The sequence below is a fragment of the Somniosus microcephalus genome, unplaced genomic scaffold, assembly GCF_052327205.1.
Source record: "Somniosus microcephalus isolate GS21.2 unplaced genomic scaffold, FLI_Smic_1.0 unresolved_chr6, whole genome shotgun sequence".
NCBI classification, from domain to species: domain Eukaryota; kingdom Metazoa; phylum Chordata; class Chondrichthyes; order Squaliformes; family Somniosidae; genus Somniosus; species Somniosus microcephalus.
Genome location: NW_028225184.1, coordinates 34,833,878 through 34,856,168, shown reverse-complemented (window position 1 = coordinate 34,856,168; position 22,291 = coordinate 34,833,878). Strand labels below are relative to the sequence as shown.

At 45.5% G+C, this 22,291-nt stretch overlaps 1 protein-coding gene across 1 annotated transcript in view; it reads left to right on the top strand.

Annotated features, from left to right (window-relative positions):
- Positions 1-2,218: 2,218 nt before the first annotated feature.
- Positions 2,219-22,291, top strand: part of LOC147087192 (putative G protein-coupled receptor 139) — a 170,344-nt gene continuing 150,271 nt past the window's right edge. The window contains exon 1 of the mRNA XM_085978084.1: positions 2,219-3,105. Within this exon, the coding sequence (XP_085834210.1) occupies positions 2,285-3,105 (821 nt within the window). The 5' untranslated portion in view covers positions 2,219-2,284. The remainder of the gene's footprint in view (positions 3,106-22,291) is intronic.

Here is a 22,291-nt window from a genome sequence, read left to right as displayed (position 1 = left end):
CAAAGCGTTCTGGTGGCAATACTTCAATGAGTCTGTTGGCTCAATGACTGTAATTAATGCCCGTTACAGTGAGGCCTAATGATGTCACTCAGGGATTTCCCACTGCTCTAAATGAGGAACTCTCTTCACTGTGTCACCTCACACTGTCAGCACGCTGCCTCCAGCACAAACACCAACCGACACTCACAGAAGGGAAGGCATGGATTGGGGTGAATAGTTTTGGATATTAGGAATATGTTATGATATACAAAAGATATACTATCCCCTCCACGCTGCTGTTGGTCTTCCCAGTAAGTATCTATGTCCAGTTATTAATTCTACAAACCATGTTACACTGTAATATTATCCTTGCTATTTACCGTGGGATGTTCAGTTATTAATGGTATTCTGTGCTTCAAGTTGTTGCATCTTTGTTAACGCATGGGTTGCTGACATACTGACACATGCTCACTACTGTTGGTGTTCCTGGTAAGTCTCTCTATCCAGCTCTTAATGCAATAAACCATGTTTAACTGCATTACTGTTCTTGTCATTTACTCCACCAACCCCCACCCTGGCTGCTGTTGGTGTCCCTGGTAATCTCTGTATCCAGCTATTAATTCTGTAGACCAAGTTTAACTGTATGTCTCTCTTTGTCATTCCCCATGATATCCACGCTGCTGTCGGCGATTGATTCTGAAGGTGATATCGTGTTGCCAAGATTCAAATGTTGCGTTTTCAACTCAGCCAAATTTATTGGACGTGACTCTTTATTGAACGAATTCCAGTCTGTCATCTACACTGAACATTTGTAACAGATCAGAAGAATGCTCTCTTGGTCTAGGAGACATTTCACCTAATGACGAAAGGCCATCTTGCTGAAACGTTAACTCTGTTTCTCTCTCTCTCTCCACAGATGCTGCCTGACCTGCTGAGTATTTCCTCCATTTTCTGTTTTAATTTCAGATTTCCAGTCAGAGCAATATTTTGCTTTTGTTTTCATTTAATGCTCTGTATAGTTACTTACAGTGTCACAGGCACAAATCCTGGCAGATCATATACACATCATTTAATATCTGAAATATCATTCCTTCATCTCCCATCATCTGCAGTTCTGAACTAGCGGCACTGCTTCTGCTGGTTAAATTAGAATTACAAGGATAATTTATGTACTCAGAAAGTGTTTATTCAGCCAGATTTCAATACTATTATTTCCCATCATTGTTTTGAATGTACTATTGGCTCCCATGCACGTCTATCACAGTTCAGTGGATCTGTCAGTGAGTCCCAGAGCGATTCTCTATTGCCTCCTGTTGTACTTCAGCATAAAGAATCCCAGCTGATTGTAACTGAAGTACTGAGGATAAGAACATTCTCTGATATTTTCTCGTCTAATTTTCTCCACATATGTTGGAAACCAACAGGTGTAAAAGTACAATCTCTTCCACTTGTGTTTAGATATTTTGCAAAAGCTTTTGGCGGCCCTTTGCCTGTGGTTTAAGGCTTCTAATTTTGATGCTGATAAATGCATTTAGTGGGGCATTACCTGGTCAATGATTCCTCTTACTGTTATTTGGAAAATCTTCATTTCAATGAGCAACAACTTGTGTATTTCAACAAATATGTAAACGTTCAATCTTATAAAACTTCTGACAGCCCGGTGATCTGTATAACTGCAGTCAACCTGTGTTTATTACCTAAGCATTGTGAAATTGTATCCGTACATTTTACATTGCCTGTAATTATTGCACGCCAAGTTAGCAGTTTCTGTATTTTGCCATTGCATTCATTTTCAGTTATAAATATAATGGATATTCGAACCAGGAGCAGGAATCAAAGTGGGATTTCCCCCTTCCTAACACAGGGTCAGAGAAGCGAATTGCACCGCTCCAAATTGTGACTGATCACGGGACCAAGGGCTTTCTGAGAGACTCTGGTCCTTTGTGTCCCTGGTACCTCAGCTGGTTCTTTTATCTGCTGGGCTAAATGTAGATCTATCATTTAATCTCTCATTGAACAGACATATGTTACAATAATTTATTAATTCCACTATGTATTATCGATTATTGTTACAATAAACCCTATAGTCAGCTGCACAGGTAATAGAATGAGATTATATAATCGAATGTCGCTAATGCTTTGCAGATTTCACCCCGAATTCCATCAAACTGCTCTTCTTGCTCCCAGCCTGATGTATAATTTCCCTTGTTTATTTGCCTTCCTCACAGTGAACTTAGTGACGATTGTGATACTGTCTCGGGGAAAGTGCGGTCTCTCCAAATGTGTCACTCACTACCTGGTGGCCATGGCAGCGGCGGATCTACTCGTCGTAATTCTCGACCTGATATTGAGGCACATTCCGATTGTTTACGTGGATCACTTTGATTTCCTGGCGTCCATCCCAGTGTGTAATATCCATGCCGTCCTGCTTTATGCAGCCACAGATTGTTCTGTCTGGTTCACCGTCACTTTCACCTTTGATCGATTTGTGGCCATTTGTTGCCAGAAGCTGAAAATTAAATATTGCACCGAGAAAACCGTCGCCGTGGTTCTGGGAACAGTGACTGTGCTGAGCGCTTTAAAGAACATGTTCTGGTATTTTATGTTCACAAATGAGTATTACCTTTCGAACGACCCCTGGTTTTGTGATATAACAATGGATATTTTGTTATCACGGGTCTGGGGATCAATCGAGTTCCTTCATTATATTCTCACCCCGTGTGTCCCATTTGTTCTGATTCTGCTACTCAATGCTGTCACCGTCAGACACATTTTACTGGCCAGCAGAGCCCGCAGGAGACTCCGGGGTTCCAGCAGTGGGGACAATCCAAGAGACCCAGAGATGGAGAGCCGCAGGAAATCCATAATTTTACTGCTTGTTATCTCGAGCAATTTCATCCTGTTATGGTCAGTGTTTATGGTGTATTTTATATGGAGCCGAATGTACTTTATGGGCTATGAGTCTGTATATCTACCTGATTATGTAATGGAAATTGGATTGATGCTGCAGCTGCTGAGTTGCTGCACAAACACTGGGATTTATGCCGTTACCCAGACTATGTTCAGAGAGCAGTTGAAGAATGTGGGGAAATATCCCTTTACTCTAATTGTAAAATTAATTAAAGGGTGAGAAGAAGCGAAGATATTGCAGCCTGAGAGGTCCCTGTGCTTGATATTGTTGCGAGCGCTCACCCCCGGGCCGCCCAAGGGCTGGTGATCGGGGATATTCACACGCTCACTCACACACTGTCTACACTGGTCATTCTGCAAGGTGCACGGCCATCTGCCAAGCCCCTCTGGAAAGGCACCAATGCCCTAGAGAAAGATGGCCGCCCAGAAAGTGCCGCCGGAAGCAGCGTATATCCTGCCTGCACTAAGATTGCGGTCGCTGTGACCTAGACAAAGATAGCAGCGCCACTCAAAGACCAACGCAGCGGGAAAAGCTGGGGAAAGGCCCCTCAGAAAGACGGCAGCACTGTATCGCTCGGGATCTTTCCCTAGCGCATGGGTTGCCGCCAATGAGGTTTTGTTTTTCCCAGCAGCTAGGCCGGGGAGTGGCAGCGGCAGATGAAAGTCCGGAGGTCAGCAGCTAAAGGCCCGATTACTGTGTGAACGGACGGCGAGTGGAGTAGCCCTGCCCGGGGAGGAGGAGGCCCGACACCTGGCCAAGGGCACGCCCTACCCCTGCTCACTGCTTACCAGCCTCGCTCCGCATGAGCGCTGCTCTGCTCTGAATGGGATGGCCAACAGCCTGTCCCTGTTTCAATCCTGCAAATGTTTAAGAATATAAGAAATAGTTGCAGGAGTCGGCCATTTGGCATTCTACGCCTGCTCCGCCATTGATTGAGATCATGGCTGATCTTTGACCTCATCTCCAATTTCCTGCTCTGTCTCCATATCCCTTGATTCCCTTAATATTCGGAATGTATCGATCTCTGTCTGGAACATACCCTGTCACTGAGCCTCCACAGCCCTCTGGGCTACAGAATTCGTAAGAGTTCAGGCTTGGTCTGGTAAGTGGCAGGTAACATTCACGTCACACAAGTGCCAGCCAATGACTAACTCCAATAAGCGACAGTGTAACCACCGCCCTTTAACATTCAAGGGCATTACCTTCGACGAATCCCGCACCATCAACTTCTAGGCCCATTAAGGACCCAAACGAAATCTACATGTAATGCCTGTGACATTGAACGGTATTACTGTCACAGAATCCAGCACGTTCAAAATCCTGGGCATCACCATTGACCAGAAACTGGACCGGCCACATAAATACTGTGGCAATAAGAGCAGGTCAGAGTCTGGGTATTCTGCGGCATGTGTCTCACCTCTTGACTCCCCGAAGACTTTCCACCATCTACAAGGCATGAGTAAGGAGTGTGATGGAAAAATCTCCACTTGCCTGGATGAGTGCAGCTCCAACAACACTGAAAAAGCTCGACTCCATCCAGGACGAAGCAGTCCACTTGATTTGCACCGCATTCTGCACCTTAAACATTCACACCCTCCACCACTGGCGTACCGTGGCTGCAGTGTATACCATCTACAAGATGCACTGCAGCAACTCAGCAATGCTTCTTCAGCCGCACCTGCCAAACCCACGACATCTTCCACCTAGAAGGACAAGGGCAGCAGGTGCATGGGAACACCACCACCTCCAAGTTCCCCTCCAAGTCACGCACCATCCTGACTTAGAAATATATTGCAGATTATTCATTGTCATCCTGGAACTCCAAACGCCACACAGAATGCAACGGTTCAAGAATCTACGTCAACTTCACTTTCCTGCATGAATGCCATATCCCTTGATTTAATTAATATTCAATTATTCTGTCTGACACCGTATCTCTCTCTCTCTCTCTGTTCTCCTGTTGCTCTCTCTCTCACACTATCTCGGACCATATGTCTCTCTCTCTCTCTCTCTATGTGCTCCTGTTGGTCTCTCTCTCTCTCTATCTCGCACCGTATGTCTCTCTCTCTGTCCCCTGTTGGTCTATCTCTCTCTTCCTCCCACCGTATTTCTCTCTCACACTCTGTCCACAGTCAGTCTCTCTCTCTCTGTCTCCCACCATATGTCTCTATCTCTGTTCCCCTATTGGTCTCTCTATCTCTATCTCCCACCGGATTTCTCTTTCTCTATCCCCCTTGTTGATCTCTCTCTCTCCATCTCCCACCGCATCTCATGAAACATACAAATTCTTACAGGGCTTGACTGTGTAGATGCAGTGAGGATGAATTCCCGGGCTGGGGAATCTGGAACTAGGGGTCACAATCTCAGAATAAGGGGTCGGCCATTTAGGACTGAGGTGAGTAGAACATTATTCACTGAGAGGTTGGTGAATCTTTGGAATTCTCTACCCCAGAGGGCTGTGGAGGCTCAATCTTTGAGTATTTTTAAGACAGAGCTCGATAGGTTTTTGAATATTAAGGGTTTCAAGGGATATGGTGATAGTGCAGGAAATAGGAGTTGTGGTACACGATCAGCCTGATCTTATCGAATGGCGGAGTGGGCTCGGGGGCCGAATTGCTCCTATATCTTACGTTCTTTTTCCTTCTTATCTGGAATGGAAACGTCTGCTGTATAGGTACCTTGACAAGTGGTAATTCTGAGCTGTGAGCCTATACTGAAGGAACTGTGTGACGATGGATTTCAGACCCAGTCACTGTTTTCACTCCAATGCCTTGCCAAGTGGTAATTCTGAGCTGTGAGCTCATACAGCGATCTGCCAGTACTTCGATCACGGGGAGCAGCACAGCCTTTCTGGAAGTGCATTCCAGGGCATAGCAGCAGGATGGGTACAAAAGTTCCCCTCATGTCACCTCTGGCTCTGTCACCAATTACCTTAAATCTGTGTGCACTGGTTACCGACCCTCCTGACACTGGAAACAGTTTCTCCTTATTAAGATAGTTGTAGGGCTGGAGGTAGAGAGTTGACAGGCCATGAAGGGATTTGAACAAGACGATGAGAATTTTAAATGCTGAAGTCACCAGCCCTCTCCCTCAGTACATAATGTGATTCACTATGAACAGGAAGGATGTTACTTTAACTGCTAAAGATGCAGAAAGGTGAGACATTGTCCCTCTAAATATCACAACTAGATGCATAATGAGGGGAAATCTGCACCTTCAACTAACAGCTACAATAAAGAGGGAAATGAATGGCCTTCAAACACCTGTTCGATAATCAGAGACAAGATCAAAAGTCACTTGGACAACTTTGGATTAATTAAGGAAAACCAGCACGGATTTGTTAAAAGCAAATCGTATTTAACTAACTTGATTGAGTTTTTCATGAGGTCACAGAAAGGGTTGATGAGAGCATTGTGGTTGATGTGGCGTATATTGATTTCCAACGCGCGTTTGATAATTTGCAGCATAATAGACTTGCCAGCAATGTTGAATCACATGGAATAAAAGGGACAGTGGCAGCATGGATACGGAATTGGCTAAGAGATAGGCAACAGAGTGTAATGATGAACGGTTGTTTTTCGGCCAGGAGGAAGGTATACAGTGGTGTTCCCCAGGTGTTATTTCTAGGACCCCTGTTTTTCTTGATAGATATTAATGAATTGGACTTGGGTACAGAGTGGAAAATTTAAAATTTTTCATCGAACACACAACTTGTAATTATAGTGAACAGTGAGGAGGATAGGGATTGACTTCAGGGAGCATAGACAGGCTGGTGAAATGGTGGACACATGGCAGATGAAATTTCACGCAGAAAACAGCGATGCAATACATTTTGGTAGGAAGAACGAGGAGAGGCAATATAAACTAAAGTGTACAATTCTAAACGGGGTGCATGGACAGGGAGACCTGGGGGTATATGTGCACAGATCGTTGAAGGTGGCAGGGCAGGCTGAGAAAGCGGTTAAATAAGCAAAGGGGGTCCTGGGCTTCATAAATAGCGGCATAGATTACAGAAACACGGAAGTTATGATGAACCTTTATAAATCACTGGTTCGGCCTCAACTGGAGTATTGTGTCCAATTCTGGGCACCACACTTTAGGAAGGATATGAAGGCCTCAGAGAGGGTGCAGAAAAGAAATACGAGAATGATTCCAGTGATCAGGGACTTCAGTTACGTGGATAGACTGGAGAAGCTGGGATTGTTCTTCTTGGAGCAGAGAATGTTAAGAGTTGATTTGAAAGAGTTATTCAAAATCATGAAGCGTCTAGACAGAGTAGATAGAGAGAAAATGTTCCCATTGGCTGAAGTGTCGAGAGCCAGAGGACACAGATTTAATATGATTGGCAGAAGGTTCATAGGCGACATGAGAAAAAACCTTTTTATGCAGCGATTGTTTATGATCTGGAATGCACTGCCTAAAAGGATAATGGAGGCAGATGTATTCCTGGCTTTCAAAAGGGAATTGGATAAGTATCCGAAAGGGAAAAATGCAGGGTTCTCGGGAAACCGTGGGGGACTGGGACTATCTTAAGTGCTCTTGTGGAGAACCAGCACGGGCTCGACGGGCCGAATGGCCTCGTTCTGTGCTGTAACCATTCTATGATTATATGGTGCGCTTGGCACTGAAGTGTCTGAAACTCATAATCGGAACTCCAGGAAAACCCAATACTGACACATTTAAAACTGTTCCCTTGACAAATAAATCTCGGTTTACATTTTAGAAGATAAATAGTTTAACAGGGGTTCTCACTGATTCACCTGACTGGTCGACTCAAGCATCGCGATGGGTAGCAGAACCCGCTGCTCCCTTGGCCCTCCGGCCTCTGAACTCTCTTCTTGTTGGTTCCCAGGGCAATCGATCACCACTTGCCAGCATTACACTGCCAGATGAGGTTCAGGGGCCCAGAGGAAGAAAGGAAGTGAGGCCTTGATTCTGAGTTGTGAAATACAATTAGAGAAGCATGATTCAATTCATAAACTAAACCATTTCAAATCAATTCTAATGAATTGTTGCAATTAATATATGCATTTTGTGCCAAGTAGGAAATAGTGATGTCTCGGCTTTGCAGGAGTGCTTGTGCCTGCTTACACTGCGTGTCTCTGGCTCTCTGCTCCAACTGCATTTCTTTCAGCTCAAGCTCTCAGTCACACATACAACTGACTGGGTTAAACTCGCCCTTCTAAACCCCATCACTGAAAAAGCAGTATTTGGTGTTGAGCTGTGCTAAACCTTTTAAAAAACTGGTTAATCTTCAGCTGCAAAATTGTGTCCAGTCCTGGTCGCCAAACTTTAGGAAGGATGTAAATGCATTAGACACGGTGCAGAGGTGATTAGAATGGTAACGGGGTGATGGACTTTGGTGGTGAGGATAGACTGGAGAAGCTGGGTGTGTGCTCCTTAGAGCAGAGAAGGTTAAGAGGAGATTCAATGGATGAGTAAATAAGGAGACACAGTTTCCATGGAAGAAGGGTTTGTAACCAGAGGACACTGACTTAAGGTGATTGGCAAAAGAACCAGAGTGGAAGTTAAATTCGGCAGGGCTTGTGGGAACCCGTTCTCCCGGGTATCCTGACCGCTTCTGGCCGCCCCCACAATGCCCCACCGCTCCAACCTGCCAACGTATTAAAATTCAGGCTGTTAACTCTGTTTCTCTCTTCACCGATAATGTATCAGCTGCTCAGTATTGCCAGCAGTTTCTCATTTTATTTCAGATTTCCAGAATCCACAGTATTTTGCTGTGATTTTATTGTAGGCGTTGCTCACAGAACCGAGTCTGGAATCACAGGCGAACCAATTAGGAGCCGGTTTGCATCAGGGTGGGCATTGGGTGCAGAAGCCAGTCACTGGCCTCCTGTGTAGGTCTTTTTTGTTGCGTCAGTTTGTGTTGGAATGGAGATGGGGGACGGGCTGCTGGGTTAAACCCCGAGTACTTTTGAGGCCAGTAGGGGACTGTCAAGGGAGGTGGATTCTAGGGGAGATTAGGTTGCTAAACAGACACTGTCCGTACAGTGTAAAAGAGTATTGTTTCAGGAACAAGTACTTCTGTAAATGCTTTCAATCCACATTTAATTTATTCTTGTGATATGGGCAGCACTGGCAAACCGGTCATTTATTGCCCATCTCTGATTGCCCTGAAGAAGGTGGTGGTGAGTCGCCTTCTGGTAACGCTGCAGGCCGTGTGGTGAAGGTACTCCCAAAATACTGTTAGAGTGGGAATTTCAGGATTTTGTCCCATCGACAATGAAGGAACAGCGAAATCTTTCAAAGTCAGGATGGCGTGTCGCTTCGAGGAGAGCTTGGAGGTGAAGGTGTTCCCATGTAACTATGTCACTTGACCTTCTAGCTGGTGGAGGTCGCTGGTTAGGGAGGTGCTGTCAAATTCTTCGTCCAGTTGCAGATATAAAAGTAACTATCCTTCGCCCCTTCCAACTCTCTCTTTCTCACCTGCCATAGAGGTCAGAGTCTTCTGTAGGCCCAGAAAGGGTGCCGGATTCACTTCCCTGAAGGACAGTAGTGAACCAGTTGGGTTTTATGACAATCGGCAGCTTTCAATGGTCAATTTTTTCTAGTGTCGGACCCACAAATTCCCAGACTCATTATGCTTAATTTCACAACCTGCATTGATGTTTTTGTGAGTTCTCTCTCACGCTCCTGTTTCCTGTTTTAGCTTCACTTTACAGGGTATCAGAGGGGGAGCAGTTGTAAACAGGAAGCTCAACCTAAACATGAGGTCAAGATCTGACAGTCACTCGATTCATTGGGACCTGAATATCACCAGCCTTTGAACAGGGAAGCAAAAAGGAGCGTTCAGTCATAGAGTCCTGCTGTCATAACTTCCACCACTTCCATCGGCAGCGAGTTCCAGGTTCTCACCACTCGCTGTGCAAAAAGGGTTTTCCTCACACACCCCTGTATCTATTGCCGAAAACTACTAGTCGAGATGTGTGGAGACCCAGGATGGAGTGATGCTGGAGCCTCGAACCTGGACCTTGTCCAACAGGCACGAGGTATTTTCTACCTGTATTGATGAGGAAAAGCACTGCAGGAAGGATGACCAAACTGACCACGGCACTGTGGGACAGGGACCGTCCAAATGGGGGGAGACAGTAGGAATGTGGTAGTAATAGGGGACACTATAGTCAGGGGGAAAGATACTGTTCTCTGCTGCCTGAAAGAGAGTCCAGAAGGCTGTGTTGCCTGCCCAGTGCCAAGGTTAAGGATGTAGCCTCATGGCTGGAGAAGAACGTGGAGTGGAACGGAGAGGATCCAGTTGTCATGGTCCATGACAGAACCAGTGATATAGGGAGAACTAAGAATGAGGATCTGCTGAGGAAGTTTGAGGAGCTGGGTTCTAAATTAATAAGCAGAAGCACAAGGGTAATGAACTCTGGATTAATACCTGTGCCACGCACAAGTTGGAATAGGGTCAAGCAGATCAGAGCTTTCAATGCGTGGCTCAAAGTGTGGTGTGGAAAAAAGGAGTTTCACGTCATGGGACACAGGCACCAGTACTGGGGAAAGAGTGAGCTGTTCCATCTGGACGGGTTACACTTAAACTGGGCTGGGACCAGCGTCCTGTCGAATCGAATATCTAGGGCTGTAGATAGGGCTTTAAAGTAAAAAAGGGGGGGGTCAGGTGAGGGGAAATTTAGAATTCTAAAGGAAGAGGTCAAGTCAATAGAGCAGTGTAGCGACTTGGGTAAAAATAAGCAGAGTATGACTGGAAGGGACAAAGAGTTGACTGGTAGCAGTGCACCGAGAATAAGGTCAAAGCAGGGAATAATGGTAAAACAATTAAAATAAAGGCCCTTTATCTGAATGCATGAAGCATTCGTAACAAGAGAAACAAACAAATGCTACAAATAGAGATAAATGGGTTTGATCTAATAGCCATTACAGGGACATGGTTGCAAGGTGGCCAAGGTTCCTGGAACATTTAGTGACCAAGGCACTAAATATTACAGGGAACTGGACGTTTCGAAAATGCAGGAAGAATGGAAAAGCAGGGGGAGTAGCGCTGATAATCACGGATGAAATAAGGATAGTAGCAAGAAAGGATCTTGGCACAGAAGATCAGGAAGTAGAATCAGTCTGGGCGCAGTGTCATATGGGGAGAAATTCGGTTGTTAGCGCCAGCGATTAGCACCTAAAGAGGCCGAGAATTGGGGCGCCAGCCAATTTCTGGCAGGCACATGCGCAAGGAGATTAGCGCCTCGCCCCATATTGATCATGCATTTAGCGCCGGCGCAATATCTTAGCGCCAGCACACGGGCGCAGGCAGATTATGATGTCATTTGAGTGTGCAACGCCTTTTGGACGCCCCAGACCGGAAATTCAGTGGCGTCCCGTCTGTAGCACCTGGCGCAAATAGTGACAGCTTGTTGGAACCTTCCCAAGTTCTTCTCGGCCAGGGGGTGGGCGTTATTTAAAGGGGACTGGTGTGGTTTAAAAGCAGCAGCCATTTCAGGAGCAAAACTTCTTCGACAGTTACAAAGAGTTGCTGAGCTGCACACAGAGAGCCTTCTGACCACTGAGCCCGCGCAGCCAGAGGAACTTCAGCCTTCTGACCATCGCCTTGCTGTTGGTGAGATTTTACAACGGGAAAATTTGCTGTGCGTACTTATTATGGGGGCTGCATTAGAGGGGAACGTCCTGCTGCTGAATCATTTGAAAGGGCACTGAGATGCAGGGACAGGGGGGCAGGCATGGCCAGACGGAGGAGGGGCAACAGACATCGCCACTCCAGACCTTACACTGGCAGGGATTTCCGAAAGCAGTTTTCCTACATGAACATGTCAGAGGAGCCGTGTATCAGAAGGCTGCAATTTAGAAAGGAGGTGGTGACTGAGCTGTGCCACCTGTTTCGGCAGGATCTGCAGCCTCAGATAAGGTGCAGGACATCTCTGTCGGTGGCTGTGAGTATGATTGTTGCCCTGAAATTCTACGCGAGCGGCTCTTTTCATGCTGCATCTGGGGACATAGCCAACATCTCGCAGTTTGCGGAGCATTGCTGCAGCCGTCAACTCACTGATGCCCTGTTTTACGGAGGCGGCAGTACATCTCCTTTACAATGACCCTGGACAAGCAGCGGGAGCGCGCAGAGGGCTTTGCTGCAATGGTGGACTTCCCCATGGTGCAGGGTGCCATTGACTGCAAGAACGTGGCTTTGCAGTCGCCTGTACGCAATCAGGAGGAGGTCCGCAACTGCAAGGGGTTCCATTCCTTGATTGTGCAGCCGGTCTGTGACCACCGACAGCTGATCCTTGCAGTGAATGTACAGTTCCCAGGCAGCAGCCACAAAACCTTCATCGTTCGCAGGACTTCTGGAACAGACCTTTTCGAGGCCCCGACTCACGCAGGAGGCTGGCTTCTCGGGGACAAGGGCTATCATCTGTGCCCATGGCTGATGACACACCCCTATAAGAGCTGGCCGGCGCCAGTGTGTGTTGGGGCACGTGATTATTGACAGCACCTTCACTGCACCCCGCCACCAGAAAATTGTGTTGCGCCACTGGATTAGCGCTTTAAGAGTCCCGTGTAATGCCTGATTTAGCGCCGCAATCACCTTAGGGGCGCTACAACCCAATATCGCGGTAGGTGGCGCTAAATTGTGCCTGGCGCTAAACTTTCCGCATCACCAGGACTAACGCCCCAAATGGGGCTATAACCAATTTCCAGAGTTATACAGCAGAGAAAGAGGCACTTTGGCCCACCGCGTCTGCGCCGGCCATCAGGCCCTGTCTAATCTAATCCCATTTTCCAGCTTTTGGTCCGTAGCCTTGTATGCTATGGCATTTCAAGTGCTCATCCAAATGCGTCTTGAATGTTATGAGGGTTCCTGCCTCTACCACCCTTTCAGGCAGTGAGTTCCAGATTGCAACCAACCTCTGGGTGAAAAAGTTCTTCCAGAAATCCCCTCTAAACCTCCTGCCCCATACCTAGAATCTATGCCCCCTTGTTATTGACCCCTCTACTAAGGGAAAAATTTCCTTTCTATCTACCCTATCTATGCCCCTCATAATTTTGTACACCTCAATCAGGTCCCCCCTCAGCCTTCTCTGCTCCAAGGAAAACAACCCCAACCTGTCCAGACTTTATTCATAGCTGAAGCGCTCCAGCCCAGGTAGCATCCTGGTGAATCTCCTCTGCACCCTCTCCAAAGCAATCACATACTTCCTATAGTGTGGCGAGCAGAACTGCAGAGTGTATTCCAGCTGTGGCCTAACCAGCGTTTTGTACAGCTCCATCATAACTTCCCTGCTCTTATATTCTATGCCTTGGCTAATGAAGGCAAGTATCCCATATGCATTTTAACCACCTTATCCACCTGTTCTGCTGCCTTCTGGGATCTATGTACATGCACACCAAGGTCCCTCTGATCCTCTGTCTTTCCTAGGGTCTTACCATTCATTGTGTATTCCCTTGTCTTGTTAGTCCCTCCAAAATGCAACACCGCACACTTTTCAGGGTTAAATTCCATTTGCCACTGTTCCACCCATCTGACCAACCATCTATATCATCCTGCAGACTGAGACTACCCTCCTCGCTATTTACCACCACACCAATTTTCGTGTCTTCTGCGACCTTACTGATCATGCCTTTTACATTCGCATCCTAATCATTGATGTAGCCCACAAACAGCAAGGGACCCAACACCGATCCCTGCGGTACCACACTGGACACAGGCTTCCAGTCACAAAAACAACCTTTGATCATCACCCTCTGCCTTCTGCCACTAAGCCAGTTTTGGATTCAATATGCCAAGGCACCCTGGATCCCATGGGCTCTTACCTTCTTGGCCAGTCTCCTATGCAGGACTTTATCGAAAGATAAGGAATAACAAGGGTCAGAAAACACTGGTAGGAGTAGCTGCAGTATAATGTGGATAAATGCGAGGTTATCCACTTTGGTGGCAAAAACAGGAAGGCAGATTATTATCTGAAAACTATAGATTGGGAAAAGGGGAAGTGCAAGGAGTCCTGGGTGTCCTTGTGCACCAGTCGTTGAAGTTAAGCATGCAGGTACAGCAGACGGTTAAGAAGGCAAATGGCATATTGGCCTTCATAGCGAGAGGATTCGAGTACAGGAGCAAGGATGTCTTGCTGCAGTTATACAGGGCCTTGGCGAGAACGCACCTTGAGTAATGTGTGCAGTTTTGGTCGCCTTATCTGAGGAAGGATGTTCTTGCCATGGAGGGAGTGCAGTGAAGATTCACCAGGCTGATACCTGGGATGGCAGGAATGATGTAAGAAGAGAGAGTGGGTTCGATTAGGCTTATAGTCGCTAGAGTTTAGAAGAATGAGAGGGGATCTCATTGAAACGTATAAAATTCCAGCAGGACTAGACAGACTAGATGCAGGAAGGCTGTTCCGATGGCGGTGGAGTCCAGGACCAGGGGGTCACAGTCTAAGGATAAGTGGTAAGCCATTTAGGACTGAGATGAGGAAGAATTTCTTCACCCAGAGAGTGGTGAACCTGTGGAATTCCCTATCAAAGAAAGCAGTAGAGGCCAATTCATTAAATATATTCAGGAGGGAGTTAGATATATTTCTTAAGGCTAAGGGGATCAAGGGATATGGGGAGAATGCAGGGACAGGGTACAGAATTTGGATGATCAGCCATGATCGTATTGAATGGTGGAGCAGGCTCGAGGGTCCGAATGGTCTACTCCTGCTCCTATCTTCTACGTTTCTACGTGTCTATGTTATATAATACCCCTAACAATAGCTATACCGTTGTACAGAATATTGATAAAGAAATAGGGAGCTTGCAACAAAGGTAATGCCATAATTTAGGGGACTTGAATCTTCATATGGACTGGACAAATCAAATTGGCAAATGCAGTCTGGAGGGTGAGTTCATGGAATGCATTCGGGACAGTTTCCTGGAACAGTGTATTATGGAACCAACCAGGGAGCAGGTTATTTTAGATATTGTATTGTGTAATAAGACAGGGTTAATTAGTAATCTCATAGTAAAGGATCCTCTGGGGCAGAGTGATCATAAATGATAGATTTTTACATTAACTTTGAGAGTGATTTGCCCATGTCCGAAACTAGAGTTTGAAACTTAAATAAAGCCAATTACATGGGTATTAGGGCGAGTTAGCTAAAGTAGGTTCGAAAAATAGATTAAAATGTATGGTGGTAGATCAGCAGTGGCTAGCATTTAAAGAAATATTTCTAATTTCTCAACAAAAATACATTCCATTGTGGAAGAAAAAATGCATGTGAAAAGTTATCCATCCATGGCTAACTCAAGAAATTAAGTATGGCATTAGATTGATAGAAGACACTTATAATGTAGCAAAGAATAATAGTAAGCCTAAGGATTGGGAGAGTTTCAGACACCAGCAAAGTTTGACCAAAAAATTGAAAATACGGTTAAAATAGAATATGGGGGAATACTAGCAAGAAATACAAAAGCAGATTGTAAGAGCCTATACAAGTATGGAAAAAGGAAAAGAGATGCAAATGTAATCCTTGGTTCCTTAGAGGCTGAAACAGGAGAAATAATTATGCGGAATAAAGAAATAGCATAAATTATAAACAAATATTTCGTATCTGTTTTCACAGAAGACAACTAAAGCATATCAAAAATTGTGGTGTATGTGCCTTTAAGAGCAATTATGGTGTATGTGCCTTTAAGAGCCCCAGGTGTGCGTAATGCCAGTAATTGCCACTTGGGCTATATAAGCCTGTGTATTGTGTATATCCTTTAGAAATCCCCCCCCGCAGACTTGCTTAGTAAATACCTATGAACCAACTCCTGTCTTCAGTGTCTTTATCTACACACGGACACTACAGTGGCGACGAAGTGGAAACGGACTTAACTGCAATTCGGCAGCACCTCAAGGACATCGATTCCTCCAGAGTCCAGAAGACTCAAGGAAGTAAGAGAAACTGTGGTTTCACCAGCTGGCCAAGCTGGTGACAGGTACTGCACTAATCCTTCCTGGGCGTCAGGCTGGAGCTCCAGCGGCGGGCTCTACAGCTGAGACAGGCAGTGAAATCGGAGGCAAGCAATAACGGACTGGGAGGGTGCACTAGAGAGACGGCCGGCACGGCAAGCAGGTCAGCGTTTAGACCTCCGTCGGGAACGAGTCTCCAACAGTGAATAAACGGAAACCACAGTAAAACAGCATTGTTATCGGTAGCAGCGGCGGGAAAGCGCGGGAAGCACCATATCGTTGCTACAGAAGAAAAAAAAAGCACGGGAAGCGCCATATCTTTTCTGAAATGCCTAAATCTGGTAATATTGAGGCTTTTGATGGCGAAATAGAAGATTGGACCACATACGTGGAAAGAGTAGAGGTTTATTGCACTGCAAATGGAATAACAGAAGAAACAAAAGCTTCAATACTTCTGAACTTAAAGGGCGCGAAGACATACGGGCTGTTACGAAATTTAATCACTCCAGCCAAACCAAAGGACAAGACTTTTAAAGAAATTGTTGGTATCCTGCAGGAGCATTTAAACCCAACACCGCTGCTGATAGCAGAACGATTCAAGTTCTTCAAGAGAAATCAACACAAGAATGAAAGTAACGCTGATTACCTAACCGAATGAAGAAAGCTATCAAAGTACTGCCAATTCGGAGCAGGACTATCGGATTATCTTCGAGACAAATTTGTTGCGGTCTCTTAAGTGAAGGAACACAAAAAAGACTGCTTTTTGAAAAAGATTTAACATTGGACAAAGCTTTCAGTATGGCTGTATCATACGAAGCAGCAGCAAAAGGAGCTGCAGAGATACAACAAGAGACACAGGACTTCGGCACCCATAAAATGACACAGGAGTTCGGAAGATGTTATCGCTGCGGCAGATCCACCCATAACCAGAGGGACTGCTGGTTCAAGGGCAAAGCATGCAGGCAATGTGGTAAGATTGGACACATTGCACGGGTATGCCAATCTGGACAAAATAAATTCACTGACAGAAAACAAAAAATCAATAAAGAAAAGTACAGGAAGGTACAAATGATGACGGACAATAGCTCCGAAGACCAGAATAGCGATAGCGACTCCGGAAACAAGAGACTAAGCTGTCTCAAATTACATAATGTACTTGCCAAAGAGGATTAGCAAACCATTTGGGTTACCCTCACAATAGTAGGGTCCCCAGTTAAAATGGAGCTAGATACAGGATCAGCTCTAACCATAATAAATTGATGAGATTATGAGAGGCTATTTTCGCATATACCTCTAAAAGACACATCCATTATCTTAAAAACATATACGGGGCAGAAAGTCTACCCCAAAGGAAAAATAAGGGTGCCGGTGGTATACAACGGCAAATAAATACAAAAGATGTATTTATACATTCTACAAGATGGTGGTCCACCGTTGTTGGGACGTGAATGGATAAGGAAGATACGTTTAGACTGGCACTCCATTCAGGCACTGACGGTGACCAGTAAGGAAAAAAACAGTGATGACATCATACCTGAACGATTAAAAGACATCTTGGCCAACGCCAAAGAAGTGTTTCAAGAGAAACTAGGAACCTTGAAAGGCATCACCGCCTCAATAAAAGTGGAAGATACAGCAATTCCAAAAATTTTTAAGGCAAGACGTCCGGCAGTCGAGGCAGAGCTGAAGAATTTGGAAAAGGCAGGCGTATTATCCAAAATAGATTGGAGCGAATGGGCAACACCCATCGTTCCAGTCATGAAAAAAACATTGAAAAATAACCCTGAGGAACAGATAAAAATTCGCATCTGTGGGGACTTTAAGGTGACTGTAAACCCGGTCCTTCACAGGGTATAGTATCCTCTTCCGAGGATAGAAGATATTTTCGCCTCACTATCCGGAGGGAAACGTTTCACAAAAATTGACTTGGCACAGGCATATCTACAGATGGAGGTTGAGGAGACCTCTAAAAAGTATCTCACAATAAACACACACAAAGGCCTGTACCAGTAAAATCGACTGGTTTTTGGAATAGCATCAGCTCCAGCTATCTGGCAAAGAGCTATGGAGCAAGTCCTGCAAGGAATTCCGGGGACTCAATGCTACCTAGACGACATCCTTATAACAGGAGAAAACGACAACGAGCACCTTGCAAATTTGGAGCAGGTGCTCACTAGGCTGAAAGAACGGGGCCTACGAGCAAATCGCCCCAAGTGCGAATTTTTCAAAAATCAGATATTATATTGTGGCCACATAATTAATAAGGAAGGGTTGCATAAGTCACCTGAAAACATTGAAGCAGTTATAAAAGCCCCAGCACATGAAAATGTTTCACAATTAAGGTCATTCCTGGGATTAATAAATTACTATCATAAATTTTTACCGAACTTATCAACTATTCTACACCCTCTTAATGATCTTCTACAGACAGGAGTGATTTGGTAATGGAACGAAGACTGTAAACGTGCCTTCCATAAATGTAAAGACTTAATCACATCCGAGAAAATTTTGGCTCATTACAACCCATCACTACCAATCAGACTGGCGTGCGATGCATCCCCTTACGGCACGGGAGTGGTATTGTCCCATAGATTCCCTGATGGCTCGGAACGGCCGATAGCTTTTGCGTCATGCTCATTGAACTCAGCTGAGAGTAACTATGCCCAGATAGACAGGGAAGCACTCAGCCAGGTATGGGGAGTGAAGAAATTCAACCATTACCTACATGGACAAAAATTTACCTTGCTGACTGACCATCAACCCCTCATCTCCATATTCAACCCTAAAAAAAGTGTCCCCATTATGACGGCACAAAGACTACAGAGGTGGTCCCTTTTTCTAGGGGCACACCAATACAACATTGAATACAAAGTGTCAAAACAGCATGGGAATACTTACGGTTTATCACGCCTACCGTTGCCAACGATAGAAGAGGCAACTACAGTACACCCAGTAGAGATATTCCACTCTACCATAGTGGAATGTCTACCGGTGACAAATTCTGCCATTGAAAGGGAGACAAGAAATGACCCTACTCTCTCACGGGTCTACGATTTAACAGTGAAGGGATGGCCAGCACATGGCGAAGCACTGTTGCCAGCATTCTCGCAAAGAAGAGAACAGCTGTCAGTGTGCCGAGGAATCTTGATGTGTGGATCCAGAGTGGTGATTCCACCCAAACTCCAGGATAAAGTGTTAAAGGAGCTTCACGAGGGGCATCTGGGTGGAGTGAAAATGAAGAACCTAGCTAGGGCGTTTGTATGGTGGCCAGGTATCGATGGAGACATCGAAGACATGACCAAGATCTGCCTAGGATGCCAGAAGGTCCAAAATGCACCGCCACAGGCCCCTCTACATCCATGGGAGTGGCCCTCATCTCCCTGGCAAAGGGTGCACATCGACTTTGCTGGTCCATTTATGGACTCAATGTTCTTAATCGCAGTTGATGCACACTCCAAGTGGCCGGAGGTAATAAAGATGTCCTCCACCACCACGGAAAAAACCATCACAGTATTAAGGACCATATTTGCCAGGAATGGGCTGCCGGAGCAGATATGTTCTGATAATGTACCGCAATTTGTGTCCGAAGAATTCAGAAAGTTCTTAAAGAACAATGCGGTAAAGCACTACACGTCCGCCCCATACCATCACGCCACCAATGGATTGGCTGAAAGGTTTGTCCAGGCCTTCAAGAAGGCCATCAAGGCCATGGGTAATGAAGACATATAACTTCAGCACAAGGTGGATAACTTCTTATTTGCATATAGGAATGCAACGCATATGGTTACTAACCAAACTCCCGCCATGATGTTCTACAATAGAAACCTAAGATGCCGGCTGGATTTGGTCAAGCCCAACATCCGAAGGGACGTGGAGAACCGGCAGTTTCAGGGCATGAATGAAAGGCCAACTAGGGCCTCCCAGATAGGCCAACCGGTTTTGGCCCGGGACTACCGTACCGAGAAATGGCAGCCTGGAACTATCTGCACACGATTAGGACCACTGATGTATACCGTGGATATCGGAGACAGCATAATAAGGCGCCATGCTGAACAAATCATCAAGTCATCCGAAAAGGGACAACCTACACCAGCACTCTATACATCTAACGATGAAGTAGAGATACCCATATCTACCTCCGATCCGGTGATACTGGAGCCCGATGAACCCGACACTGGCCTTCAAGCCGAATCAGCCTTGCCAGAAGAACCTACTACACCACCAGAAACTACTACACCCCCGAGGCGTTATCCGGACCGAGTCAGGAAGCCTCCTGAGAGACTAACTTATAATTAATTAATACAGCAATGTATATTATTTTGCATGTAACATGTAATTAATAATTACTTAAAATATGATGTACTAGTTAGCTAGAAGGGGAGGAATTGTGGTGTATGTGCCTTTAAGAGCAATTATGGTGTATGTGCCTTTAAGAGCCCCAGGTGTGCGTAATGCCGGTAATTGCCACTTGGGCTATATAAGCCTGTGTTTTGTGTGTATCCTTTAGAAACGCCCCCCCCAGACTTGCTTCGTAAATACCTATGAACCAATTCCTGTCTTCAGTGTCTTTATCTACACACGGACACTACAAAAATGATGGGGAACCAACGGTCTAATACGGATGATGAACTTAATGTAATTAATGTAAGTAGAGGAAACATACTAGCGAAACTAATGGGACTAAATCCGACAATTCTCCTGGAACTTGAGTTGTTCAAAATTATGAGGGGCATCGATAGTGTAGAGAGAAAGGGACTTATCCCCTTAGTATAGGTGCCAGTAACCAGGGGGCATAGATTAAATGTAAGGGTAGGAGGTTTATTGGGGTTTTGAGGAAATAAAAATTCACTCAGAGGGTGGTTGGAATCTGGAACTCACTTCCTGAAAGGGTGGTAGAGGCAGGAAGCCTCACAACATTCAAGAAGCATTTAGATGAGCACCTGAAACGTCATAGCATACAAGGCTATGGATCAAGTGCTGCAAAATGGGATTAGATTAGACAGGGTTTGATGGCCGGCACAGACACGATGGGCTGAAGTGTCGCTTTCTGTGCTGTATAACTCTATGACCCTAGGATTCTAAATCAAAGTGTGTGATAAACGGATCTTTTTCAGGTTGGCAGGCTGCTGCTAGTAGGATGCCGCAAGGATCAGTGTTGGGTCTTAGCTATTTACAACCTATTTAATATCAGAGATGAAGGGACCGAGTGTAATGTATCCAAGTTTACTAATGATACAAAGCTAGGTGGGACAGTAAGCTGTAAGGAGAACACAAAGGGATTGCAAAGGGATATAGGTAGACTAAGTGAGTGGGCAGTAAGGTGGCAGATGGAGTTTAATGTAGGGAAATGTGAGGTTATTCAGTTTGATAGGAAGAATAGAAATACAGAATAGTTTTTAAACCGTGAGAAACTTTCAAGTGTTGGTATTCAGAAAGATTTGGGTGTCCTCGTGCAAGGAACAGAGAAAGCTAGCATGCAGGGTCAGCAAGCAGTAAGGAAGGCAAATGGCCTGTTGGCCTTATTGCAAGGGGGTTGGAGTGTAAGAGTAATGAAGTCTTGCTACAATTTTACAGTGCCAAGGTGAGACCAAACCTGGAGTACTGAGCACCATTATGGCCCCCTTATCTATGGAAGGATATACTTGCCTTCGAGGCAGTGCAACGAAGGTTCACGAGACTGATTCCTGTGAGGAGATGGCTGTCCTATGATGAGAGATTGTGTAGAATGGGCGTATACACGCTGGAGCTTAGAAGAATGAAAGGTGATCTCGTTGAAACATACAAGTTCCTGAAGGAGATTGGCGGAGTAGATGCTGAGCGGTTGCTTCCCCTGGGTGCAATATCTTGAAGTAGGGGGCATAGTCTCAGGATATGGGGTAAGCCTATTAAGACTCAGATGAGGAGGAATTTCTTCACTCACAGAGTTGTGAATCTTTGTAATTCTCTGCCCCAGAGAGCTGCGAATGCTGAGTCTTTGATTATTTTCGAGGCGGAGATAGAGAGATTGTTGGGCTCTTGGGGAGACAACGGACATGGGGATCGGCGGGAAATTGGACTTGAGGTCGATGATCAGCCATGATCTTATTGAATGGTGGAACGGGCTCTAGGAGCTGTGTGGCCTACCCTGCTCTGAATTCTTATGTTCTTATAATGGGAACAATGATCGTGGAGTAAAACTTCAACTTGGCACCCAGGAATTAACCGGGCATCGTAATCGACCATCCATTATAGAAACCGTTTGATTTATGTTGCCATCGATTTCATAAGCAATGACAATCAGGCCGTTTCTATAATGGGCGTTGTCGTGGGCAGTTGTGGATCATTCTGTGTCTGTTTAAACTGGGAGCGCTCAGAGTCCCGGATGATTTTTTATCTGTTTAAACGGGGAGTGCTCACAGTCCTGGATCATTCTGTGTCTGTTTAAACTGGGAGTGCTCACAGTCCTGGATCATTCTGTGTCTGTTTAAACCGGGAGTGCTCACAGTCCT